At 32.5% G+C, this 24,556-nt stretch overlaps 2 protein-coding genes across 5 annotated transcripts in view; both read left to right on the top strand.

The window, feature by feature from the left end:
* LOC111701943 (uncharacterized) overlaps positions 1 to 9,663 on the top strand; it is a 22,817-nt gene extending 13,154 nt beyond the window's left edge. For 2 of the 3 annotated variants that reach the window (XM_023473423.1, XM_023473422.1), the window contains exons 2-5: positions 5,189 to 6,502; positions 7,626 to 7,809; positions 7,906 to 8,046; positions 8,217 to 9,663. In XM_023473423.1, the coding sequence (XP_023329191.1) occupies positions 5,337 to 6,502; positions 7,626 to 7,809; positions 7,906 to 8,046; positions 8,217 to 8,333 (1,608 nt within the window). In that variant the 5' untranslated portion in view covers positions 5,189 to 5,336 and the 3' untranslated portion in view covers positions 8,334 to 9,663. Of the gene's footprint in view, positions 1 to 2,685; positions 2,861 to 5,188; positions 6,503 to 7,625; positions 7,810 to 7,905; positions 8,047 to 8,216 lie in introns of those variants that run through there. The other variant, XM_023473421.1, reaches the window with a different exon arrangement.
* A 5,805-nt stretch (positions 9,664 to 15,468) lies between these two features.
* LOC111701942 (uncharacterized) lies at positions 15,469 to 24,346 on the top strand. 2 transcript variants are annotated; one of them, XM_023473419.1, is made up of 10 exons: positions 15,469 to 15,575; positions 16,402 to 16,777; positions 18,354 to 18,396; positions 18,797 to 18,831; positions 19,387 to 19,426; positions 20,606 to 20,812; positions 21,505 to 21,563; positions 22,026 to 22,113; positions 23,540 to 23,667; positions 24,236 to 24,346. In XM_023473419.1, the coding sequence occupies exons 1-10, from the start codon at positions 15,532 to 15,534 to the stop codon at positions 24,329 to 24,331; spliced, it is 1,116 nt and encodes a 371-aa protein (XP_023329187.1). In that variant the 5' UTR covers positions 15,469 to 15,531; the 3' UTR covers positions 24,332 to 24,346. The 2 variants fall into 2 exon arrangements, with proteins under 2 accessions (XP_023329187.1, XP_023329188.1); XM_023473420.1 differs by lacking the exons at positions 23,540 to 23,667; positions 24,236 to 24,346 and adding an exon at positions 23,125 to 23,182.
* The last annotated feature ends 210 nt before the right edge of the window (positions 24,347 to 24,556 follow it).

Below are 24,556 nucleotides of genomic sequence, written 5' to 3'. Positions count from 1 at the left end.
AAGGTCAGTAACTTTGATTTATATTTTCTGTGTCGAGGGGAGAGTCCTGGAGAAGGGGAGGGGTCAAGCATATGGTTTACTTGTAGAACCATAACAGGCATTACGGGGAATCTGAAGATGGGTAGTTTGGTTGGATAGGTTTACCAGGGGAAATTATGGAGAGGGGGAAATTATTTCAAGATAAAAACAGAATACGTTCCTTATCAAATATGGACCCATAAATCCTCCAATTTACTACGGAAGTAATTAATATCATATTTCTGGCGTATTATTTCTCTTCAAGGTAAATAAGTAAGAAAAAAAGTCATTTTTATTTTTCTTACTTTTCCAGACTGAAATTAACTGATTAATCTCCTCAAATCCTTATTTTTCCATGCAACTTGAAGTCTCGATCTTTAAATTCATCAGATAGTTTGAATACCCTTTCTACGCCTTGGATGTTTTGCAGTCCAAACTGGTGTTAAAAACTCCCTGAATTTCTCTGAAAAAGGGTTGTAATTAATTATAAAGGGAAGGGTCCGGGGGACTGCAGGGTAGTTCTGTAAAATTAGTTTTAAAACGTATTTTTTCAACAAAAATATGTTGATGGGGGAGAGTTATGAATACTATCTTCAAGAGAATAAAAAAGGAACTTACTTGCGGGGTTATTTGTTTAATACTTGTTAAGTATTGTGTGCGGTGTATAAGAAAGGGAGAGGGGGGATGTACTGGTCAATAAGGGGGGGGGGGCGAGGGGGACAAAACAATATGTCCCTCTTATAAAGTTTCATCTCTGAGTGTATTAAAAGTTTTGAAACCATGAAAGGGAAACAAAAACAGTGAAAATCTTTTTAAATATTTTACATTTTTAGAATACTAGGATTTAAGGAGTTTTCTTTTTTAATTTTTTTTTCAGAAGCACTTTATCAGTAATGTTACATAATTTGTTATAAATAATTGATATTTGTTATATAATTGATACTTGTTATGACTATTGTACTCTTCCATTAATTATTATGAAATAATTTATCTTGTGCAAATTTTAACAAATAGTTTTTATAAAGTTTTGCACATTATACCTAATAAGTTAAATACCCGATTCACAACCTTTTGATGAAAATCTAAATTTATATTTATGCAGCAGAGTCAAGAAGATATTTAGCAGAATTGGTTTCTTTTCAAGCCACAAGAACAACGATATAATTCCTCATTGTTACACTGACAGAGGTTTAAAGGGTACCGGTGTAAATTGGACATGTATAACAACTAAATTGGAGGATAACAGCATGGATACAAAAACACAAATAAGTCAAGAGAAGCTGTCAATTAAAACATCTTCTTTTTAATTACTTGTAAACTTTCAATTCATAAAAAGCTTGTTATCAATCAAAACTTAAATAAAAAATTTGTCTTCATTGTATTGATATAATCGCCTACCACGATAAGTGAATTATTAGTTTAAAAAGGCACCTGGCATCATATATAAATATATATATATATATTATACTAACTAAACTATCCGGCGTTGCCCGTGGGGAAAAAAATTAAAAATGTAGAAAATAAAATTAAGAAATTAAGAAAAGAAAATTCGAGGTTTTCAACCTATGTCAACCCCAGGCTACCCAGGAGTGTCCACAAAAAAAATCAGTCCATTTGGTCCAGCCGTTTGGCCGGCTATAGTGAACATGTATACGAGTGTCTTGTTGACTTTCACAGATATTTCAGCCTAAACACTTAGTTTATATCTTCTCTTTAAAGTTAAATTGGGAACAATTTCAAATTAACAGAATTCGCTTTTGAATTGATGTTAGATTTAGCATATTTCTATGGGGTTTCCCGAAAGCCTAAGATCTCGTAAACATTCCAAAAATCAGAGTCCTGAACTTTTTTAATTCTAAAATTTTATCTGAAATCTTCATCGATGTTAAGAAATGATGATAATCGAAATCGATTTATTTTATTTCCATGATTTTTTTTATTTACCTTTTGGAATTAATACAGTACACGGCGTACTGCAATGATGCTATGTAATTCATGTACAAGCAATATGCCTGGAGTAAAAGAAATGTTAACAAACTGATGTATTCTAGGCGCATCAAATAATTTTAAACCGGAGACAATTTAGATCAATTCAAATCCTTTTTAAGCAGAGCCTAGTTTTCTTTAGATGTGTTTTTAATTGTGCATAGTTATTTTTTAAGAGACTGTACACGTAATTATAAGTGACCTTCCTTTAGAGAACCGATTCACAACGATACACTGAAAACCATTTTGATGGCACCATTGTAAATCGGAAAGGCTACTTAGGAGGCAAAATTGCATAGAAAATTCAGAAAATTAAAAAATAATATCTCTAAATATGTCTAATGTCTAATATGTCTACTGTCTAGTATGTCTAGTAGTCTACTAATGAACAAAATAAAGGACGAAATGTATTTTTAAACTGTAAAGGAAATTTAAGATAAATGTCAACGGAAATAAGATAAATGTCAACGGAAATAAGTAAAATGTCGACGGAAATAAGATAAATGTCAACGGAAATAAGATAAATGTTAACAGAAATAAGTAAAATGTCAACGGAAATAAGATAAATGTCAACGGAAATAAGATAAATGTACGGAAGCATGTTGCGCCCCTGACAGGTGGACTGCCCCTTCCGGTGTGTTGGTGGTGGGCCCGGGATAGGTACTAGGTAGCGGTCCGTTCAAAGTTTCGGGGACTGACTCAGTAACTCAGGAGCTCAGTAGCTCATCCGTCCCACAACCCTTAGCACGTTCCGTCCCACCCACTTGGTGTTTCAGGGGCCCATCATATACAGCTATTAAACTACCCATACTTGCATATTTTTGGGAGAATATAGTTAACTTATTATACAAACGAGGTATGTACTGCAAATATTTAATAAGATTTCTATCATGAGCGCACGAAAAAGGAAATTGGCGTTTATAAGCGCGCATGTGCATGATTTGCCGCTGGACTGTGCATGGCGCGCTTTAAACCAATGTTAATATTAATTATTGCGGAGTGTGCACGCATTTTATTATGTACTATAAATACAACATTTAACAGTAACAATTGTACATTGTACACATTTCTGTGTTTTGTTAATTTTTAACCTCATGCATGGATCATATTTCTACCTTAATAACTTTTTGTTTGAATCCCCCTTGTCTATATTTGCCTGACAATATTACTGCGGACTTATTACCTAATTTTGGGTTGTTTTGCTTGTATAGAAGAGTAGGGAAGGTTGTCGCAGTTCTTAACCAACTTTTATTAAAATATTGAGTTTAAGACACTCACAAATCAGTCTGACGTCAGAAATTGCAAGTTTCGCGGATTTTTATCTAGTTCAGCTTGGAGCTAGGGGTTTCCGGAAAAATCGGAAGCATTTCTATTTTCTAATCTTTAAGAAATTTTGTTGTATTATATTTATTTGAAATATTCTCATTGTTTGAGTTGGAACTCAAACTCCACATCATGAGTATATTTGATGGGGGTTCGGGGTTTAATTTGACTTCGGGCATTCATTGTGATACAAACAAGAGAATATACATATATATATCTTCTGTACTGGGGTTGGAACTTTTTGATAAAATTAGTTAGGAAAAATGCAACGAGAACCAGATAAAATGAAAATTCTCTTCGTCTTTCTTTTTCTTTGAATAATGAAAAGTATCGCTAAGGATTTTGTTTGGAACTATGTGGTTGCAGCTAAAAGGTGTAATCCCAATATCTTTGCAACCTAAGGTAGTTCTGTCAAATCAAATCATCCAAAAGTATTAAATAGCACAGGTTTACACAATCAGGGTTAAAAAATATAGGGATAGAAAATTTGAGTTTGGGGCAAAAACTCGAAGATTTTTAGAGAGGGATTTCTGTGTTGCACAATTGTCTATGGAAGTTAAGAAAATCCAAGATTGAATTAGATGTTTTGAGGAGAGTGGCCTGATTTTATCATTTATTTACACAAAGGTCACTTAATTAAGGCAGGCAAGGGGACACGCTTGATTGTAAGTGGAACGGTGGCATTGCTGTATATATTTATATATATATATATATATATATATATATATATATATATATTTATATATATATACAGTATTTAACCTGTAATTTGAAACTTTACCTCAAACCAAGTATTTCTCTCTCTTTTAAACTTTTAAATTCCGTTTTATTGCTAAATTTAGTTTAAAAATGGCGATGATTGTCTGGAATATACAGGGGTCGTGTTTAACCTATAAAGATGTGTATACGCCCCATAGGAGTCCACCTACTTTAAAACAATAGGTCTCTAGGTTTTCACAATGATAAGACTTTTTCAAACTCGAAGCTCTACAAAACTTATGTTCTAAAAAAGTCGACTGTCACCATTATTTTTAATCAATTTATATATTTTATTTGATAAACCCTAGGAAATGGCGTGGAACCCACTAGTGAGTTATCTATCTCTATAAATAACACATGCTAGAGAGTTAAGAGGGGGGCTCATTATTGCAAACACTTGTTTTTCCAGCTGTGCAACCTATTCTACCCTCCCTCATATCTAACCTAGCACATCTTTCAAAAACTATAAATTCTTGCAAAATCACTTTTTTATAAAACATTTTTAGAAATTATAGAAATTTCTTTGGAAAATTTACAATTTTTGCTGGCACCCTAAATCCATGACTCATTAGGCTTAAACTGTACTCGACAAAGAGATATTGTGGTGGTGTGTATGAAAGTCCTGTTTTGTTTGCTTTTGTCCCCAATTCCTTATCTTCCTCCTGTCTCAAGGTTTCATATCAGTTCTGGGGCGTTTCACGTTGTTCTAATTTCATCTAGGTTCATGTAATGTACGTACATTATTTCAACAGATTATAACTGTTAAATAACTTATAATAGGAAGCTGATTTTTTTTTGTTTTTTTTTTAACTACACAAATATTAATTTCTCCTCCCCCCTGGCCTGTTAAAACAATTACTCACTGTATTGGGTTGGAAAAATAATACAGATGTTTCGTAAATGTAACCTAAATAGGTGGATTGCGGAAAATAGTTAGATTTACAGGCATCATGCAAAATAGAACAATCTTAAAATACATGAGGGGGAGGGGGTATTTATTTGGTAAATTTAATAATTTTAAACAGTAAAAACTAACATTTTACAGTTATTAATCTAATACTTCATTTTGTTTTATAAAATTAACAATGCATCCATTTTGTAGGTGAGTGCATGACAGGAGTGCTAGCTAACCAATACTAACTCTACCTAGTGACTGATAAACTAACTAACCAACATCCAAATCTAACCAAAGATGTCACTAGTGAAATAACCCCCTAGATTAAAGAAAGCCAAAGAAAACCTTGTCAAACATGGAAACTCAACAGTTTCATTTAAAGTGGAACAACCACAGTCTTAACACCTTGTCCTCCTTTCAACACCTGTTAGACACCTCATGCTTGGTCGACGTGTCGCTGACCTGCAGCTCCGGGAAGGTCGTCCCTGCCCATAGAATGGTGCTAGCTGCTTGCTCCGACTACTTTTACCGCCTGTTCAAGGATCTACCGGAAAAGCATCCTGTGATAGTGTTCAAGGATGCAAGCGAACAGATCTTGAACGACCTGCTTGAGTTTATGTATAGAGGAGAGGTGGAGGTGGATGAATCTAATCTCAGCGACTTTTTAAAATTTGCAGATACACTCCAGGTGAAAGGATTGAGCCAGGGAGAAGGTACTCCTGCCTGGAAACTAAGGGAGGAAGAAGGACGACCTACTCCTACCTCAGTCTGCACAACTCCCCATAGTTCTACTCCCAGAGATACCCCACCCATTAGCCTTAAAGATACTTCCAAGCTTACAACAAGTGTGCCCGAATCTGTGACTAATATGAACAAAGCCTATCATTTCACGTCTGCGCTAGTCGCCGGTCTTCCAGGCCAGCCAAAGTTTCCCGGATTCTTCCACGGGCTTCCAGCCGGCGATCCCACAGATATATATTCACAACTTACCTCTCCAAACCTCTTTAATGCCCTAAAACGCAAGTACCCTGTATCTCTAGGACAAAAACATGGCTTCCCAGTAGATCCAGAATCACCTGTTCTGAAAATGCCTTTTCTAAAAGACTATTTTGGAAAACATCCATTGGACCTCTCAGACTCAGCTAGGATCGCCGCTTATTCAAATCTGAAGGAGGAAGACGACATCGCCGAAAGAAGTCCGCCCATGTCTGAATCTGAGATCAACAACGACGACAGCAAATCTGACATATTGTCTATGGGTTCCGAAAAAACCGGAAGTGGCTCCCGGAAGCCTCAGGGCCGAGGAAGCCGATTAGAGCGAATGATTGCAGCAGAATACAAGATTTTAAGCGAATATGCCGATTCTAACGGAGCTCCGGAGTCCCTGCCAGCCATAACACCTGAGCTCATGAAATCCCGAAGAACACACTCGCTTCAGCTCGCAATTGGAGAAATTCTGCATAATCGTGCGAGCGTACAGTCTGCAGCGACCAAATACCACATTCCAAGGGAGACTTTAAGGTAATAAATCATCCGCGTTATTTTTATTATTTCTAGAGTTATGAATTATCTTAATACTAGTTTTAATAAACTGGGACAACCAAGTGAAATTTTGAGTGTACATGAAAATAAGTGCTCCATCAAATTGTAGGCCATAGTTTATGATAAATTTTTACTTCAACATTGATTGATTTATTGTTCATAAAAAAACACATAAGCATATTTTTATATTTAACGTAATTTTATTTCATCTAGATTTTCAATAATTGTGCAGCCTTTTTTCCATCTACTTTAAACCTATGACATGTTCTAGACCCCTCTATGAATAAAATATAATTGCATAAATGCGGAAAAGTACATGTTTTCTAAACTTTTTGAAAAGCTTTTCTGAATTTTGAGATTTAAAACTAATGCTCTTTATTATCATAATAGTAAATAAAGATTGTAATTTTTTGCAACATTTTGCATAACACGTTACATAGTCTTTTGTAAGATTATATTTAGGGGGGGCGAGGCACAATTATTCCGCCGTTAAATTTGAATGACCTCTTATTTGAAGGGAAAAATCGTAAAGAGTGCTTATGCATTTTTTAATTGGTAAATGAAAATCTATTTGTTTTTGATTCATTCTTCTAATTATTTTCTCTCAGTCTCTTTTTACTTTTCTTTTCAACCTTTATGCATTCATTCATTCATCTTTTTATTCTCCTTCCATTCATCCTATTGAATATAATTTGTTGATTTTATTTGCAAACTAAATCTAAGGTAGAAACATAACCCTGCATTGAGCTGAAGAAATACATGATATTATTCCCTGCCAAGCACCTATAAAATCTTCAAAGGATTTATATCAAACGTAATGTTAAGCTTCCACTACATGCGGAATTGATTACTACCGGCCATATTATTCTTTTATCCGCCACGTTTTTTACCATCCGCCATGATTTTTTTCGTCCGCCATGTCCGCCATGTTTGTTTTCCTTCCATGTTTCTACTTTAACCATGTTTTTTTTACGGCACAATAATATCTTTTTATTCAATCGTTTGCCATCTATTAATTTTTTAAATATTATATTTTATTATTTTTAATTACAATTTTATCAAAATTATTTTTCGTTTTCATAAACATTTTTGTCTTGTTCAGGCGACATTACCAGCGGTACCTGAAGGCTATGGGGATTAACAAGGAAGGATCTCCCGGGGCTCCGCCCTCGGGCAGATCTTCCGCCACACCGACCAAGTCCTCCATTGAGACACTCGCCGCAGCCGCCGCGGCGGCAGCTGGAGAGGAGGGAAGTAACTACAGTAGTCTTCTTGATATAGGACAGGTAAAATATGAAGAACATCAAAACCCATTTAAGAAATTTTTTTGGCGGAAATCGAAACTATCAACTTTTTTTGCTAATTTTTGACTATTTTTCTAGGCTTATGGAATATGGAATCCAGGAGAAGAAAATAGCAACGATATTCCTTGTCCTCGTGACCTCAAGATAGTTGAGGAGGAGGGAGATCCAGAGGACGAGGATGAGGATGTAACTAATGAAGAGGATAATAGGGATGATCAGGTAAATAAGTGCTCTTTTATTTTTCAATCACATTCCCTTAACAGGTGGCACACAACATGCAGCTACCATTGACCCGGGATTTTAAGGGACGGAATGAATTGGAAATTTTGGTTAAAACATCTTTTAATGATAAATTTACTTTTTTTTATAAATTTTTGTTTTTATTTTAGGAAATAGATCCTTGTGAAGCCCCTGAATCTCCTTCCAATCCAACACAAAACAACAACAATGTGACCCCTGAGAAGCCCCTAGCTGCTCCTAGACAAGTTCCCATGGAAATCTCCTAAGAGGCCTTCAACACCTGAACTGCTTTTAGATACTTTTAAAATATCTCCTTTTTTGGAGTTCTAAGGTGCATGCTAAGGAAGGTGCAGAAACCCCAATTTTAAGGGGTTCCACTCCCCCTTTCTAAGGGTCCAAACCCCCTTTTCTAGGGCATATGAACCCCAATTACCAAATGCCCCCCTTTCTTCTGTATAGAAGTGCAGTGTAACCTGAACCCCTGTAGCCTGATTGTCGTAAAACGAAGTGTCGCCTATTTATTGAACGTTGCTATATGAAACCTTCTTAACACATAGAATATTCTATTAAAAATATATCTCTAATTGGTCCTTTATACACCAGCATATCTTAGCTTTTTAACATATCTAGTTTAACCCGTTATCCCATGAGCTTAATTATATGAACCAAAGAAGAAAATAGACATTCCCAAACTATGCCTTTAATAAGGCTATTTTTTGTACTTATATTGCCTATAAACTAGTCTTTTTGTTATTTATTTGTTAAACATCACATATCATGTAAAATGTTACCAAAGATTCTATATCAAAAGACATTCCAAAATGTGTTAATTATCGAAACTGTAACTTAATTATAATAAGCATATCAATTGAAATGTTAAAAATTCCATATCGATTCGAATATTCTAGAATAATTTGTATATTTTGATTTATGTTGTACACAGTGTAAACTGTACCGCTGTTGCATGTAGTTTTACCACGGTTATGTACATTGTACAAGTGTTGTACAACTAGTGCGCATTCTGCGTTCACAATGTTGTGCAGCACTGCACAGCATCATTAACTATAGCTGAACTGATTCATTGTGATTTAATTTCTTTCCAGTTTTTAGAAGATTTTTGTAAACTTTGTATCTGTGTATTTTTATGTTAGGTGTTGGGATAAATGTGTGATAAAGTGGGCGGTTAAATCGAAAAAGTAAAATTTTAGCTGCTAAAAAAGGCCTAGAGAAAACGTCTTTCAAGAATTTGGAGAATTTTTTGACGATTATATTTTCTCAGCTCAATACATCCCTAACAACTATTGCAGAGATTCTCTGCTATTCTTGCCTAAATATTTGCAACCCTGTAGGCTCTAGGTAGCTTCAGGATAATAGTTCTATTTATGAATACATGTTATATAAAAAAACATAAATGATACCTTACCGAGCTAATTTTGCACTAACTGCCAGAAATCACTTTTTTTCAAACTTAAACCTGTAAATATATTTTTTTTGAAAAAAGTGTTTCTGATGAACCAGTGAGAAGTATTTTGTTATATGTGTTATCAACCCAAATTTGCACCTTGAAGTCGTGATTAAATAAAAATTAAAAACAAACTGCTGTTTCATATTTATTAGCTCTTATTACAACAAAGTATCTCACGTAAACTAACTACAACAAAGTATCTCACGCAAACAAAGTACAACAAAGTATCTCACGTAAACTATCTACAACAAAGTATCTCACGTAAACTAACTACAACAAAGTATCTCACGTAAACTAACTACAACAAAGGATCTCACATTAACTACAGCAAAGTATCTGACGTAAACTAACTACACCAAAGTATCTCACGTAAACTAACTACAACAAAGTATCTCACGCAAACAAACTACAACAAAGTATCTCACGTAAACTATCTACAACAAAGTATCTCACGTAAACTAACTACAACAAAGTATCTCACGTAAACTAACTACAACAAAGTATCTCACGTAAACTAATTACAACAAAGTATCTTACGTTAACTAACTACAAAAAAGTATCTAACGTAAACTAACTACAACAAAGTATCTTACGTAAACTAACTACAACAAAGTATCTCACGTAAACTAACTACAACAAAGTATCTGTGTGTTTAAGTCATATTTTTATCTCTATAATTCAAAATCCGTCGAAAATATTAAAACAGGTTTTATATTTACTTGATTATCTAAAATGTGGCCTGCATTTTCTGTGCTTTTTATACGATATTATAAAGTTAGTTCAGATTTCAATTATCTATATTCAACCAAAAATTGTCGACATCTGAACAAAATTCATCCGGTAGTACTAAAAAGTACTAAAAAGACAGACCACATTTTGGAAATGGCAGGACAGGGGTATTTTGTAGGAATAAAGACCTTCAAGTCGTCTCTCAACTATCATGGTTCGAGGAGACACCCTGTATGTGTTTATATCACTTTTATTGTGCGTCCTCAAAGTGCTTCGTTGCTAGGTATCCTAGTGTGTTCTCAATTTTTTTCTTTAATTGAGTTCTTATATTGTATTCTCTGTAGATGTTTGTTCTTAATTTGCATCTTCATTATCATTTGTGCGTCCGTAGAAGTGCGTCCTACAGTCATGGAAACGTTACGACAAATATGAGTTTAGCACATAAAGTTGCTAATTCCCAGATACATTAGAATATAAAGCTTAAAATTGTACAACCCTTGTATACATCATGCATGAACTCGTCATAAGAAAAGGTGAATGAATACGTTTTACTTCTCGGGGTCGATCTGTAGAAAACAAATTTAACTGATCAGTATCTATGTAGTCATTCTGAATTGTGTGTATCATTGGTCCTTTATACAAACCAAAACACCCCATACATTTGTACGAAGTATGAACAATACCTGCCGCAACACTTTTTATTCAATGTACTGTATGAACTGTATGGACGTAGCTGGTATAGACTACAGAGGCCGTTCCTTCATAAACTATACATTGGTCGACAACTTGATGTCTCCTACATTGGTCGTCAAGTGTACGGAGAAATTATCTATCTATTAGATAACAATTCAGCATGAGACATCTATCCAGGGGCGAATGCAGGACCCACCACTATCTATAGAGAGAACGGACTCTGAGCTAGATTCATATGTTCAATTTCAGCTCAAACACTCCAGTATGGTGAAGACGACATGAGCTATCTATAGTCTAACTTATCTAGGCTCTAATTTCTACATGCTCCACAGGGTTACTCACAAAGGATGAGACTTCAGAGACGACTGTGCGGAAATTGCCGGATTTTTTCTCTTGCAGTCTCTGTCTTGGTTAAGATCTTGTTTGGATTAGACCTAGATCTTAAAGCTTGTTTTTTCTTGGGTATAAATCATTTTGTAGATCGTAAAGACCATATATTCAAGGCTTAAGAGACCACATTCAACCGTCAGAGGTCGCTATATTCAGAAATCTTTCGGTCGTGTTTTAAGTCTCAATTTTTGTGAGTAACCCTGTATATATTCCAAATCTTTGTAAGTGAGTGTGTGTGAGTTTATAGGGTGTGTGTGCACACAGTTTAGTGGATTGAACGGTTTAACGTACAGTTTCCTATATTATCTATATATAAACTATATCCGACAATAATACCGATAATCCACCAAACAATCTCCTTTGAGCATTTTACCTTCATCATACTCATTATTTATTTATTGTGTATTGTGCAGGTTTTAGATGTACCATGTACAATATATATAATATGTACTGTGGATTTCTATTTAGATGTACCATGTACAACATATATAATATGTACTGTGGATTTCTATTTAGATGTACCATGTACAATATATATAATATGTACTGTGGATTTCTACAACAGTTTCGAGGGAAATCTATACCAAAATATGTCCCATCTTAGATAAATAGAACAACCGGTGTTCTACAATCTACACCGATTATATGGTAGAAAAGAATTATAGATACTATAGAGACTAGGGGGGTACCTTTATAACTTTTATAATTATTGATTAAAAAATACTAAAACTAAATTCTAGATTTTAAAACTTTGATGGGACTATACAATTTTCTTAGAGGGACTGTATACTTAATTTCAAGTGACTCTCTAATTACAGAGTGGCATTTCTGATTTACAATGGTAACTTTATAACCGGTTTATTACAGAGTGGCATTTCTGATTTACAATGGTAACTTTATAATCGGTTTATTACAGAGTGGCATTTCTGATGTACAATGGTAACTTTATAACCGGTTTATTACAGAGTGGCATTTCCGATTTACAATGGTAACTTTAAAACTTTTATTTACAGAGTGGCATTTCCGATTTACAATGGTAACTTTAAACCGGTTTATTACAGAGTGGCATTTCCGATTTACAATGGTAACTTTAAAACCGGTTTTTAAGAATGAGGAGGATATCGTCGGGGTTTTTTTTTTGTAAAGATACGACATTTTTTAAAATTTCTTTTCTTTTTGTCTGTCTCATAAATCCGAAAGTCCCTTCAATAGTAAATGTGAATAGAAAATATTCAATTTTTCAGATAGAAAAACTAGGATAGCAACTAATAATAAAAAGAAAGGTTTGATAAATATTTTTGAAACTCTTTAATTAGCATCACCTGAAATTACGTAGACACACTCGACTTTAATATTTGTGTAATATTTTTTTTAAAAGTCAATATGATATTTAAACCACCGTTTTAAAACTTTAGACAATGTTTTTGTATTCATAATTTAGATGTTTTTGTTTGTTAAAGTTCATTTTCTAAATTTTATATAAAAATATGAATTAACAAATGGTAAACCCCGATTTTATTTAAGGTGTTAAGTGTTTCATTTGTTTTTAATAAATCCAAAGACTAAGCGATCTTTTCTTAGGTTCACATGAGTCGTTTTCATTTTCTCTGTATAGCTCGCCCAACTTTAAATTATCCAAGGCGGGGGGAGGGAGGTACAAAATAATGCCAAAGTGGACTCTTTGTAAGTTTAGCAGGTAAGGTTGCGTGATTTTATCTATTTGATATTTATCTATCTATCTATCTATCTATCCACCTATTTATCCTTCTATCTATCTTTCTATTTATCTATCTATTTTAATGTTATTCGGATTTAGCCTAATTTATCTATGGATTTAGCTCAAATTAAAAACACATTTATTTAGTCATTAAAACAATTTTAATAAAACATTATCATTATTATAAAATTTTATCGTCCAAAACTGCTGGCTTGGGCTGAGGCGGATGATTGTGCTCCGCCGAATCCGCCGCCGAACCCAGGGTATCCATCAAAACCTCCACCGCCATAGGGATAACCACCGTAGCCATATTGAGGATCAGCCGAGGGGGCGGCGAGCGTAAATGCTACAAGAAGCAACATCATTATAAAAGCAAACAGTCCCTTCATCCTAAAATATATATTGTAATGCTTTGGATTCGAGTACGCTGGATCCGTACTCCATAGTACATTGAATCCCTAGATGTGGGTATGAAAAACATGTTGATCTATGCAACTGGATTCAAATACAAAAATATCATCAATATAATTTACGAATAAATATTTTGTTCTCGAATAAAAAAGTTCTGCGTCGCATTATGAGAGATAGAAAATAATTTTGTGATCACCTTTTTTTTTAAAATATCATTTTTTACTGACGGCCCAATCAAAATGGAAAGGATCCATAATTTAATTCTTCACTGCAACATTTTAGAACAATCACATAATAAGTTAATCTGATCCGACATACTCTCTTTTAGATCCAATCTGATCCGACATACTCTCTTTTAGATCCAATCTGATCCGACATACTCTCTTTTAGATCCAATCTGATCCGACATACTCTCTTTTAGATCAAATATTTATTGTCTTTTTAAATTGTACACAATAGTTTACGTGTAATCGACAAATTCGTTTACATTTTTTTTAGATTTGTGAAATAAATACAAAATTGTTTTTATAAATTATAGTTATCAATTACTAGCTGAAGTGCCCGGCTTTGCCGGTGGAATTTTTTTCAAATCGAACTTTGAAGAAAAAATTCGATTTAAAACCTTTTTTGATTTTTGAAAAAAAAAATATTTTGAAAAAACCCTGGGTTCTCTAAAAAAATTTAGCCCATTCGGTCCAGCAGTTTGGTCTGGTATAGCTAAAGTAAAAATAAACATACGTACACCCTTACATACCAATATATATATATATGAGCGAAGAGCTTTATTTCAATTATAAAATTTATGACATTCCTTTAATTCCCCTGAGTCCGAATTCAATGAATTTGATCCGCGTCTCAAATCCGCCAAAAACCGGTTTCTATTGAGCGCCGGCTTAAATCTGGAAACATTGAAACAATTTTAAGTGGAAACAACCATATTTGAGCCTCGTATCAGATGTAAGCCGCGGCTAAAATTCTTTAAATTCGGCCTCTGGCAGAATAAATATCTCCATTCCCTGTTATAGCGCCGATATAAGGATTAATATCTCTAATTGGATAATGAGCTAGATATAACGATAGATGTTACTGCCATGCTATTTCTATTGGTTCAGAATAGATACCAAACACATGACTGAACCCTGATTGGATTAGGCGCTTATGGACTCGGCATACAGGAGTGGGGGGGGGGGGTGATATTAACGCCCCATTTTAAATACGATATTATGACAGCTATATATAGGAAATATTATAATATTTTTGAAAATCTCTGATTCTTGCTAATCTGGATAAGATAAAATGCAACTTTTTTCCCCCCTTTTTTTGTAACACATTTGTTAAAATCAATCTTTAAAGAGTATCCTTGAATATCGGATATTGCCGACGGCAGATGGAGGGACACTTGAAATTACGCAATTACACTCCCATTAAACTTTGCACAAATTTGATCCGGAGGAAAAACAGTTATAAAGGAAAAAACTAAACAAAAAGCTATAATTTTAATACTTAATGATTTTTTGTTCATTTTATTGTATGATTATTCTTAGGGTATAAATTAAATTTGTATAACCACTCAGTTTTTTGTAGATAGATAGATATATATTTGACTAAATATTTTAATAAAAAACAATTACAATTGCACAATTTTTACATTTTAATTTAGCCAGGGCCTCTCTAACCATTGTTGGTTGTTTTGAATGAGAGGCGCTTCTGTTAAATTTAAATAAAACCAAATGAANTGTCAAAAAAAACGTATATTTGATGGCGTTATCTCATGTTCAATGAGTAACTAGAAATGATTAAGCCCTTTCTTCATAGTTTTTTTTTACATTCAGGTTTTAATATTTTGATAAGCCACAACTCCAACTTGAATTTTCAAACACATCTTAATTTGAGCTTAAAACTAACATTAGGAAAAATATAGAAAAAAATAGAATATTAAAATATGTAGTGTGTTATAGTGAGTGGAAATTATTGAAGAAATTTTATCAGTTTTAAACATTCTTATCTTTATTCTCCTTTAGTTTATTTATTTAGTTTACACCGATAGTTTCAATTCATTATGAAATATTTTCAACTAATCATCGCAATATCTTGCTCCTTTTGGTAAGTCACCGATTGAGTGGTAAAAATATGAATTAAAACCTGACAAATTTTAGTGTAACGTGTAAATATACAGGGTCACACAATAAAAATGGTAATTAAGAGAAGATTTTGAGATCGTCTTTGTTAAATATTTTTCATTTAAAGTCATGTGATGCCTGCTAGGAAAGCTGTATTTTCTTCTGCATAGGGATAGGAAATAGTTTGATTTTGCAAATTGTTGTATTTAGTAATTTAGTAAAATAAGAAATTCCCATATATTACTATTAGACTAAATAAAATAACAGAAAGGACACTAAATGTCGTCTTTTAAAGATTTATGAGTGTTTTGTTCACTATGACCCTGAGACAGAAGCCCAAAGGGGTTACGCGTAGTCGGCGTATAACAGACTCTCTGTGTGTATAATTTCAAGACGACATCTAGTGTCTATCTGTTATTTTAATAAATCTATGGAAATTTCCAGAAACATATCATACTCATACAAAGCCTTCCTGAGTTACAAAGCAGCCTTTTGTCGTTTAAATAAAATACACTCAAGCAGATGTAACTTTATCATGACCATTAAAATACACTCAAGCAGATGTAACTTTATCATGACCATTAAAATACACTCAAGCAGATGAAACTTTATCATGACCATTAAAATACACTCAAGCAGATGAAACTTTATCATTAAAATTATGCAATACAATTCCTATCAAAGACGATTTCACTTAATCACTTAATTCCAATGTTTACTGGTAAATAAGAATTCAAGACAAAACTCTTGCATAAGTTTCTCTTGTTGCTCAGAGGTCAAAATGAAATTTTAATATTTACTTTTTATAGTTTTGGAGCAGTTCCATTTCAAGGTGAATATCAAGATGGTCTCCAAAATTACAATGATTTCCAGAATATTTTGCTGGCAGAAGATCTGGATTCTCATGCTGTTATCCTACCCGCCGATCTTAACAACGCGTTTCAAGACGATCTGATGAACGACGAGGTGTATGAAGATGATTTGGATAACTTATTTCCCCTTCCCGTGGCAGAAATAGAATCTCCACAAGACGACATTTATGAAAGTCAAGACGACATTGATGAATCCGAAAATAATGTTGATGATCTTTTACAGTTCTTAAACAGTGATACCGGAGCTTTAGATTTGTATTATTCAAATTATGATGATAGTTCAGAACTTTTGAATGATGAAGGGCTGGAACAGGTAAAAACTTGTCAATTATAAATATTACAGAAAATTACCAAAAAGACGACGACATTCTACACAAACAAAATGATTTTTTAATAGATTTATTTTATTATATTCATTACAAGATACAATGTGTCCCAATACACATAGGGATTAATATACGATTTTTATGTAGTCTTTGGTTTAAATACAGTGAAACCCTTAATAACGAATACATCGGAAGAATTTATCAAATGTCGTCTTGACAATTTTTCAATGAGTTTTATACTATATTACATAAATTTCAGTATTTGGGAAAATAAATAAATAGAAATAAATAGCCATGATTATGCGGGAACAGTTTTAAAGAGTTCCATATAATCATTTAATTAAAAATCTAAATATCTGCAACATTCCATTATCAGAAAGTGAAGAAGACGACATTTGATGAATTCCTTCGATGTATTCGTTATTAAGGGTTTCACTGTAGTTGATTGAAAAAGAGTGTATGGAAGACTGATACAGGGTGTCCCAATAAACATGGCAATTTAGGGACGACTTTTATATCGTCTTCGATCAATATGGCACAATAATCGCAGTATTCCAGTTTACACATCTAATATCGAAAACGCTTGGTCTTGAGATTTTCATAATGAGGTCTACCATTTTTGAATTTTTAAAATTGACGAAAATTTGTACAAATTTCAATTTATTTAATAAAACAAAATTGTCTTATATCTAATATCTTCGTCAATTTTTAAAACACGAGAATGGTGGATATAGAGACCACTTTTTGTAAAGCTCGTATGACGTACAGCCTCATTTTTAGACTTTGCCATGCATTAAATATCAGAAATCAAAGACGAATTTCAAGTCGTCTCTCAATTCCCATGAGTATTGGGACACCCTGTTGTATGTGTTTTTAAGATTAAAAAAAATGACTGATCATGGACTTAACAGAGCATGATGCGTTCAGTTTCTTCGATTTAAATTCAATCGCCTAGAAAAAAACAATCAATTTTTTTCTTCGAAAAATAGTATGATTAGAAAAGAAAAAAGTTATGCTTCATGTGTCAACTGTGATCGGAAATCACAATTTGCTATGACAAGGAGTTTGCTATGACAAGGACCGAATTATTAAATCTGCATGTGGACAAAATGTGAATCTTTAATATTGACGGTGATGTAAAAAATTGAACAATTTTGCTGTTATTTAATATTTTAGACATTTCTGGAAACTTTTTCAATATTTTTGAAAATTTGAGAATGGCATCTGTTATAATTTCTAGAACTTTTAGTTTAGGTGTTAACTGTTTAAAGTGGAAGCCATTCAAATTTTGTTCACGAAATAATGCCGCGTTCCAGATTTTAAATAATTTGCACTGCACATACACATTTTTCCGTTAATAAATAGATCATAGATTAATAACAATACAGATAGAACAATAGATGTTCTAACGAACTGCTTTGGTCTTCCATGCCTAAATTGGGAAAAAAATACATCTAGTGTTCTATCTATATTGCTATTAATCTATGGAATAAACCCTTAGAACAGAAAATAATAATTTCAGTTATTTTCTTTTTTTTTTGAAATTGAAATTCTATTTTTAAGATTTTGAAGATGTTAGATTACGATGTTGAGTCTAAGGATTACGGTAATTAGAAAAAAATAAATTTTCTGTATTTTCCAGTTCATCATGAAATTAAGGATTAGTATCCTAAGAGATAAGCAATGAGCTGGTTCGTTTTATGACCTTGCACGAATATATATGCGAAAAACTAACTCAAATTTGATTAAGCAAACTTTAATAAAAAACAGTTTTAAAATGTTAGAACCTACATGCATTTCACACTGTATAGTGTATATGTGTGTTGGCTTTTAAAAATCATCAGTCGAATAGAACTAACCAAATTAATGCCATTCAATCGTCACTTATTTTACTGTTTAAAATTTCAATCAATGGACAACATTTTAAAGTTAATTGATGGACATTTATGTTTGAAAAAATCTTTTTCTCTTTTTAAGATTAAAGCTCTCAAACATTTTATTTTCAGAATTTGCGGCGAATTTGGATAAAAAGATCCCAGCGGTAAGAATAAAGTGAAGGTGCATACAGGGTTACACACAAAGGATGAAACTTCAGAGAGGATCAAAAACTATTGAAGTTGAATGATTTGAATATTACTCTTTTGTCTAGACCGTCAATGTTTTATTAAATGATTTTGCAAAGAGAGAAACAATTTCAAAACTGCATGCAATGATGCAACCAAGAGTGTAAGAGAAATTTTGGAGAAATTTCGTAAAGTCCTATCTTAGTTTTATTCTTTATGGGTAATCCTGTACACAGTGTACACAACTGTACAGTGTACACAACTGTACAGTCTTCACAACTGTACAGTCTACACAACTGTACAGTCTACACAACTGTACAACTGTGCAATGTACAGTGTTTTCCCTTTTTATAGTGGCAAATCCGACAGTACTCCCTTTTGTCTGAGTTATAGAATGAATGGATATTTTTATTTTCTATCTGAAAATATTGATTATTGATAACGGGTGGTTCTCTGTAAAAGTGACTTTTTGAGACTCTTTTAACTAAGGGTCGCTTACAGTTACAGTTCCTTTAAAGATTTTACTTTTTCAGGATAACACAATTCTAGCGGACATTCAAGAAACATATAAAGGTTGGGCGATGTTTATAACTTTTTTTGACACAGATAAAATTTGAGGAAATAAACAATAGGATAAATACTGATTAAGCTCGATTCCTATTTGCCTCCGATAATCCTGCGTAGAAAAGTTTATAACAGGGTGTCCCACAAAACTTGACGGTTGAAAAAAGATGGTGGAGGTAATATTGAAATCACATTTTAGAAATCCGATGGATAGGGGGATTTTGTAATTATTTTTATCGAGTGTTAATTGAAAAATTAGGTTGACGACCAAGTTCCATGAATTATTTCAAGATTGAAGACGATCTTAGAACCGTTTTTTTCGAGGGTTAATTGTAAAATTAGGTTGTCGGTCAAGTTCCGTAAATTATTTCAAAGATTAAAAACGATCTTTTTACTCATGTTTCGGGGGACATCCTGTATGAAATCTTTTCCCAGTTTTACAACTTCTTTGGTAAAAAACAATGAAAAGAGAAATAAGAATTTTAGCGATCAATTTGATTTGGATTTATGCTCTGAGGCCGAATTTAAAGAATTCAAACCGAGTCGCTGAGCCGCCAAAACCGGTTCCAATGGAGTGCCAGCTCAAATCTCGAAACATTGAATACAATTTTATGTTTGAGCTGCGTCTCAAATTTGAGGCGCGGCTCAAATTCTTAAAAATTTGACCTTATCCTTATTTTGACGTTCTATTTGAAAAGTGTAACCTTGAGTTGGGTAAAATAATTGGCACAAGGATTAAGATACAGGGTGTCCCAAAAAACTAGGAAACAGGAAGATAGCTGTTAGACTCAAATTTTGATCTGAAATGGTGCAGCGCACTCAGATCCATTGTACTTTTTAAGTTGGTTAACTCCTGATAAAGCTAAAGTTTAAACAACAAAAAATAAGCATATACAGGAATACCCACAAAGGATGAGACTGTAAAGACGACCCAAAACTCTAACAATATCACAATTTAAAGCTTGACTTTTGGTTTCTGCATTCAAATGAGTAATTTGATGGTGTGTTAAATGATTAAGCACAGAAATAAGCTAGTTTTAGCCTACAAGGAACCTTTAATTACAATAAAACAAATTCCGTACAATCGTCTCTAAGTCTCATCCTTTATGGGTAACTCTGTAGATCGCTTAAATTTCGTCTTCCTCTTCTATGGATCTAACTGTAAAAATGCGTTTTTTATATTTTCAGTGATGACGAATTTAAATGATGCTGAGAATGATATTGACTATTTCAACCTGGGATTGGTTGTTGATTCAATCCCTGCTGAAGGGATCAACGGGATGGAAGGGATCGACGGGATGGAAGGGATCAACGGGATGGAATGGATTGACGGGATGGAAGGGATCGAAGGCGATCTACTTGATTATAATGAAATTGATAACAAGGCTGACCAAGGTGAGCCTGAGGCCGAATATTGGAATCCTAAAGGCTTTACCGAATTTAAGACATTCATCGACTTAGCCTTCTTAACAAAAAGACTTGCAGTATGCAGTTCATGCAGTAGGGTTTCCAATTTCTTCCTGGTCAATTTTGTTCCGTGGATACCTTACCTTACTGTATAAGAATGATAAATCATGATAAAAGTTTACGTTTCGATTATTCCATATAAAATTGATTCGGGATGATCGTCCCGTGAACTTTTTTAGCATGTCACACTTACACCTGGCTCCGTTAGTTCTCTACGAAACAAAATTCCCCCGGAACAGATTAGAAACCCTAACTTGAAGTATACTTTTCCTATTGGTTTAAAAATATTTTTTGATACGTATAAAAAAACGTCCAAATTAGAAAATATCATTCAAAGGCAAGGAACTTGAACACGTGCATTAGCATCTAATTTTAAGGAATAAAAATAGATATGATTATACAATTGTTGCCATATAACTGATGAATTGAAAAGTTCTTTCTATATATATTTAACGAGTACAAAACATGCAGATAACAATTAGGAAACCCCCAAAGTAGGAGAGTATTAATTTGCATATATATTAAAAATTCAAATCTTTTTTATTCTCAATAGGTTTTCCGAAGGAAGAGTTATGATAGAAAACGTTTAACTGACTTTTTTTTCTTAAATTTTCTTTCAGTTCATGAAATTGATTACACATTTTATGTGAATACTGAAGAAAAAGAAGAGATACGACAGGTAAGATGAAGTTCATGGTTTGTGAATTGTCTATTTAAGTTTAAAGTATAGATTTCAGCAAACAATAATTTTTCTAAATGAGAATATTAAATGCAATTATTTACAATTTTATGTTTGAATTCGTACCTGATTTAAAGGTCTCTAGATCTCAAGTAAAAACCAAAGCTAACAACAAGTGCTTTATAGAGCTAAAATGTACACGTAAAAGGCTACAGAAAAGCATAAGTGAGTAAAAGCGGTAAAATCAAAGCCCAAGGCGTTGCGACACTTCAAAGTCAATTCTGTCTAAAAAAATTATGAGAATTTTTAAAGGTAGGCTGAATCTATGTTTAAAGGAAAGTAATTTATTCTTTAAAAAAGAATTTCAAATTTGTTTAATTTTCTCGACGACATATTTTATAATGAGATCTAATTAAAAAGTTCAAAAATTAAAATAATGATTTCCCCTCCGTCTCCTTTTAGGATGTGTTAGGTCTACAAGAGGAGAAAACAGTTTTTTATGAAAATATTGGAGAACATTTTCAAATTATAATGATTTCACTTTACTTAGGTTAGATTTTATTTCTTCTTTAGGAACTCTATAGAAACTATAGTTTCTTGAAATCCTCCATTTATAGAGTGGCATTTCCGATTCACAACGGTACCCTTAAATCTTTGTTATTTTCGCATGGTTATTTTCGGATGTCCTGCTAAAGAAACAATGGATGAAGTTATCAGAATTAATCACATTTCAAGTTAGATAAACGACAATATCTTCCACATAATTGCTCAGATAAAGGAATAAAGGATACTGTTGTGAATCAGGAAAGGCCCTCTGTTAATGGAGGGTTATTTAAATAAAGAACAACGGTCCTTGTGAACACACATTTTATTTCAATATTCTTAATTGTTTGTTCTAAGTTTTCTTTGTAAGAATTCCAATTTTCAGTTTCAACCTGATTTTCTTAAATAATGTAAATATGTAATGTTATTATATATTGTATATCTAGTGATATTCTTATAAAGTGTATTGATTATTATTATATTATATTATTATTATAGTGTATATTTAGTAATATTCTTATAAAGTGTATTAATGTAATGTTATTACAGTGTATATTAAGTGATATTCTTATAAAGTGTATTAATGTAATGTTATTACACTGTATATTTAGTGATATTCTTATAAAATGTATTAATGTAATGTTATTACAGTGTATATTTAGTGATATTCTGATAAAATGTATTAATGTAATGTTATTACAGTTAATATCTAGTGATATTCTTATAAAGTGTATTAAAGTAATGTTATTACAGTGTATATTAAGTGATATTCTTATAAAATGTATTAATGTAATGTTATTACAGTTAATATCTAGTGATATTCTTATAAAGTGTATTAATGTAATGTTATTACAGTGTATATTAAGTGATATTCTTATAAAATGTATTAATGTAATGTTATTACAGTTAGGAATGTTTATAGGTATAATACTTATTGTATAAGATTATTACAGTGTCTATTTAGAAATGATGAAGGTTATAATGCTAGTTGTATAAAATTATTACAGTGTATACTTAGGAATGTTTATGGGTATAATACTTATTTTATAATAGTATAAAGTGTATATTTACGAAAGTTTATGGGTATAATACTTATTGTGTAATATTATTACGGTGTATATTTAGGAATGTTTATAGCTATAATACATATTGTATAATGTTTAGGAATGTTTATGGGTTTAATACTTATTTTATAACAGCATAAAGTGTATATTTAGGAATGTTTATGGGTATAATACTTATTGTATAAAATTATTACAGTGTATATTTAGGAATGTTTATTGGTATAATACTTATTGTATAATATTATTACAGTGTATATTTAGGAATGTTTATGGGTATAATACGTATTGTATAATATTATGACAGTGTATATTTAGGAATGTTTATGGGTATAATAATTATTGTATAATATTATTACAGTGTATGTTTAGGAATGTTTATGGGTATAATACTTATTGTGTTTGGAGTATGTGTATTAGTCACTAAGTTCTACGAGATAAGTAAGAGTGTTTGGATTTCAAGGCATCAAACCCATCAACCTGGCTGTCCTCAAGCAAAGGTATATAAAGTTAATAACTTTATACCCCTAGCAACAACATTATTTCCCGGCAACATACAATGTTTCAATTAAAAAAAGTTAATAAAAAACAGATCAAATTTATAAATTGTTTTTAAGAAAGTAAAATGAAGACCTAATATCCAAAGTTTCTTATTCATGGAGATAAGAATCAGAGAAAAATGTCTTTAATAAGATCAGGGTCGTATGTTCAGGGGGGGGGGCAAGGGGGGAATGTCCAAACCTGGATTCATTACGAGAGTGTGTAAATTACCTCTGTTAGATCAGATTTCTGCACAACTTCTAAGATTTTGTGATTTTCTTTTCATAAACANCTCTATATTCCTCTATATTCCTCTATATTCCTCTATATTCCTCTATATTCCTCTATATTCCTCTATATTCCTCTATATTCCTCTATATTCCTCAATATTCCTCTATATTCCTCTATATTCCTCTATATTCCTCTATATTCCTCTATATTCCTCTATATTCCTCTATATTCCTCAATATTCCTCCTTATTCCTCTATATTCCTCTATATTCCTCTATATTCCTCTTTATTCCTCTAGGCGAAGAATGTTCGATTGTCTGGAATTATTAAAACCTACGCTAGGGTTCCTGTTGAAATAAGGAAAATGTTTATCTATATACTGATTAAACTTTAAATATCAAATTTTTTCTTAATAAAGGGATTAAAAGCGTAATTTTAATTGACCCTCCATGCAAAAATGGCAATGCCCGATTCACGAGGTTTACCCGTGTTTAATTCTGTTAAGTCCTTGATGTTTTCCTACGGCAGAAATGCACATGTTACTTAATTTTGTGAAGAAACCACGCTTGAAAAAAAAAATCGATTTCATATTAATTTTACTTGGTAAGACATCGTACTT

The sequence above is a fragment of the Eurytemora carolleeae genome, unplaced genomic scaffold (genome assembly GCF_000591075.1).
Source record: "Eurytemora carolleeae unplaced genomic scaffold, Eaff_2.0 scaffold289, whole genome shotgun sequence".
Classification (NCBI taxonomy): Eukaryota; Metazoa; Arthropoda; class Copepoda; order Calanoida; family Temoridae; genus Eurytemora; species Eurytemora carolleeae.
Note: the sequence above shows the minus strand (reverse complement) of the source record. Positions and strands in the feature narration are given on the sequence as shown.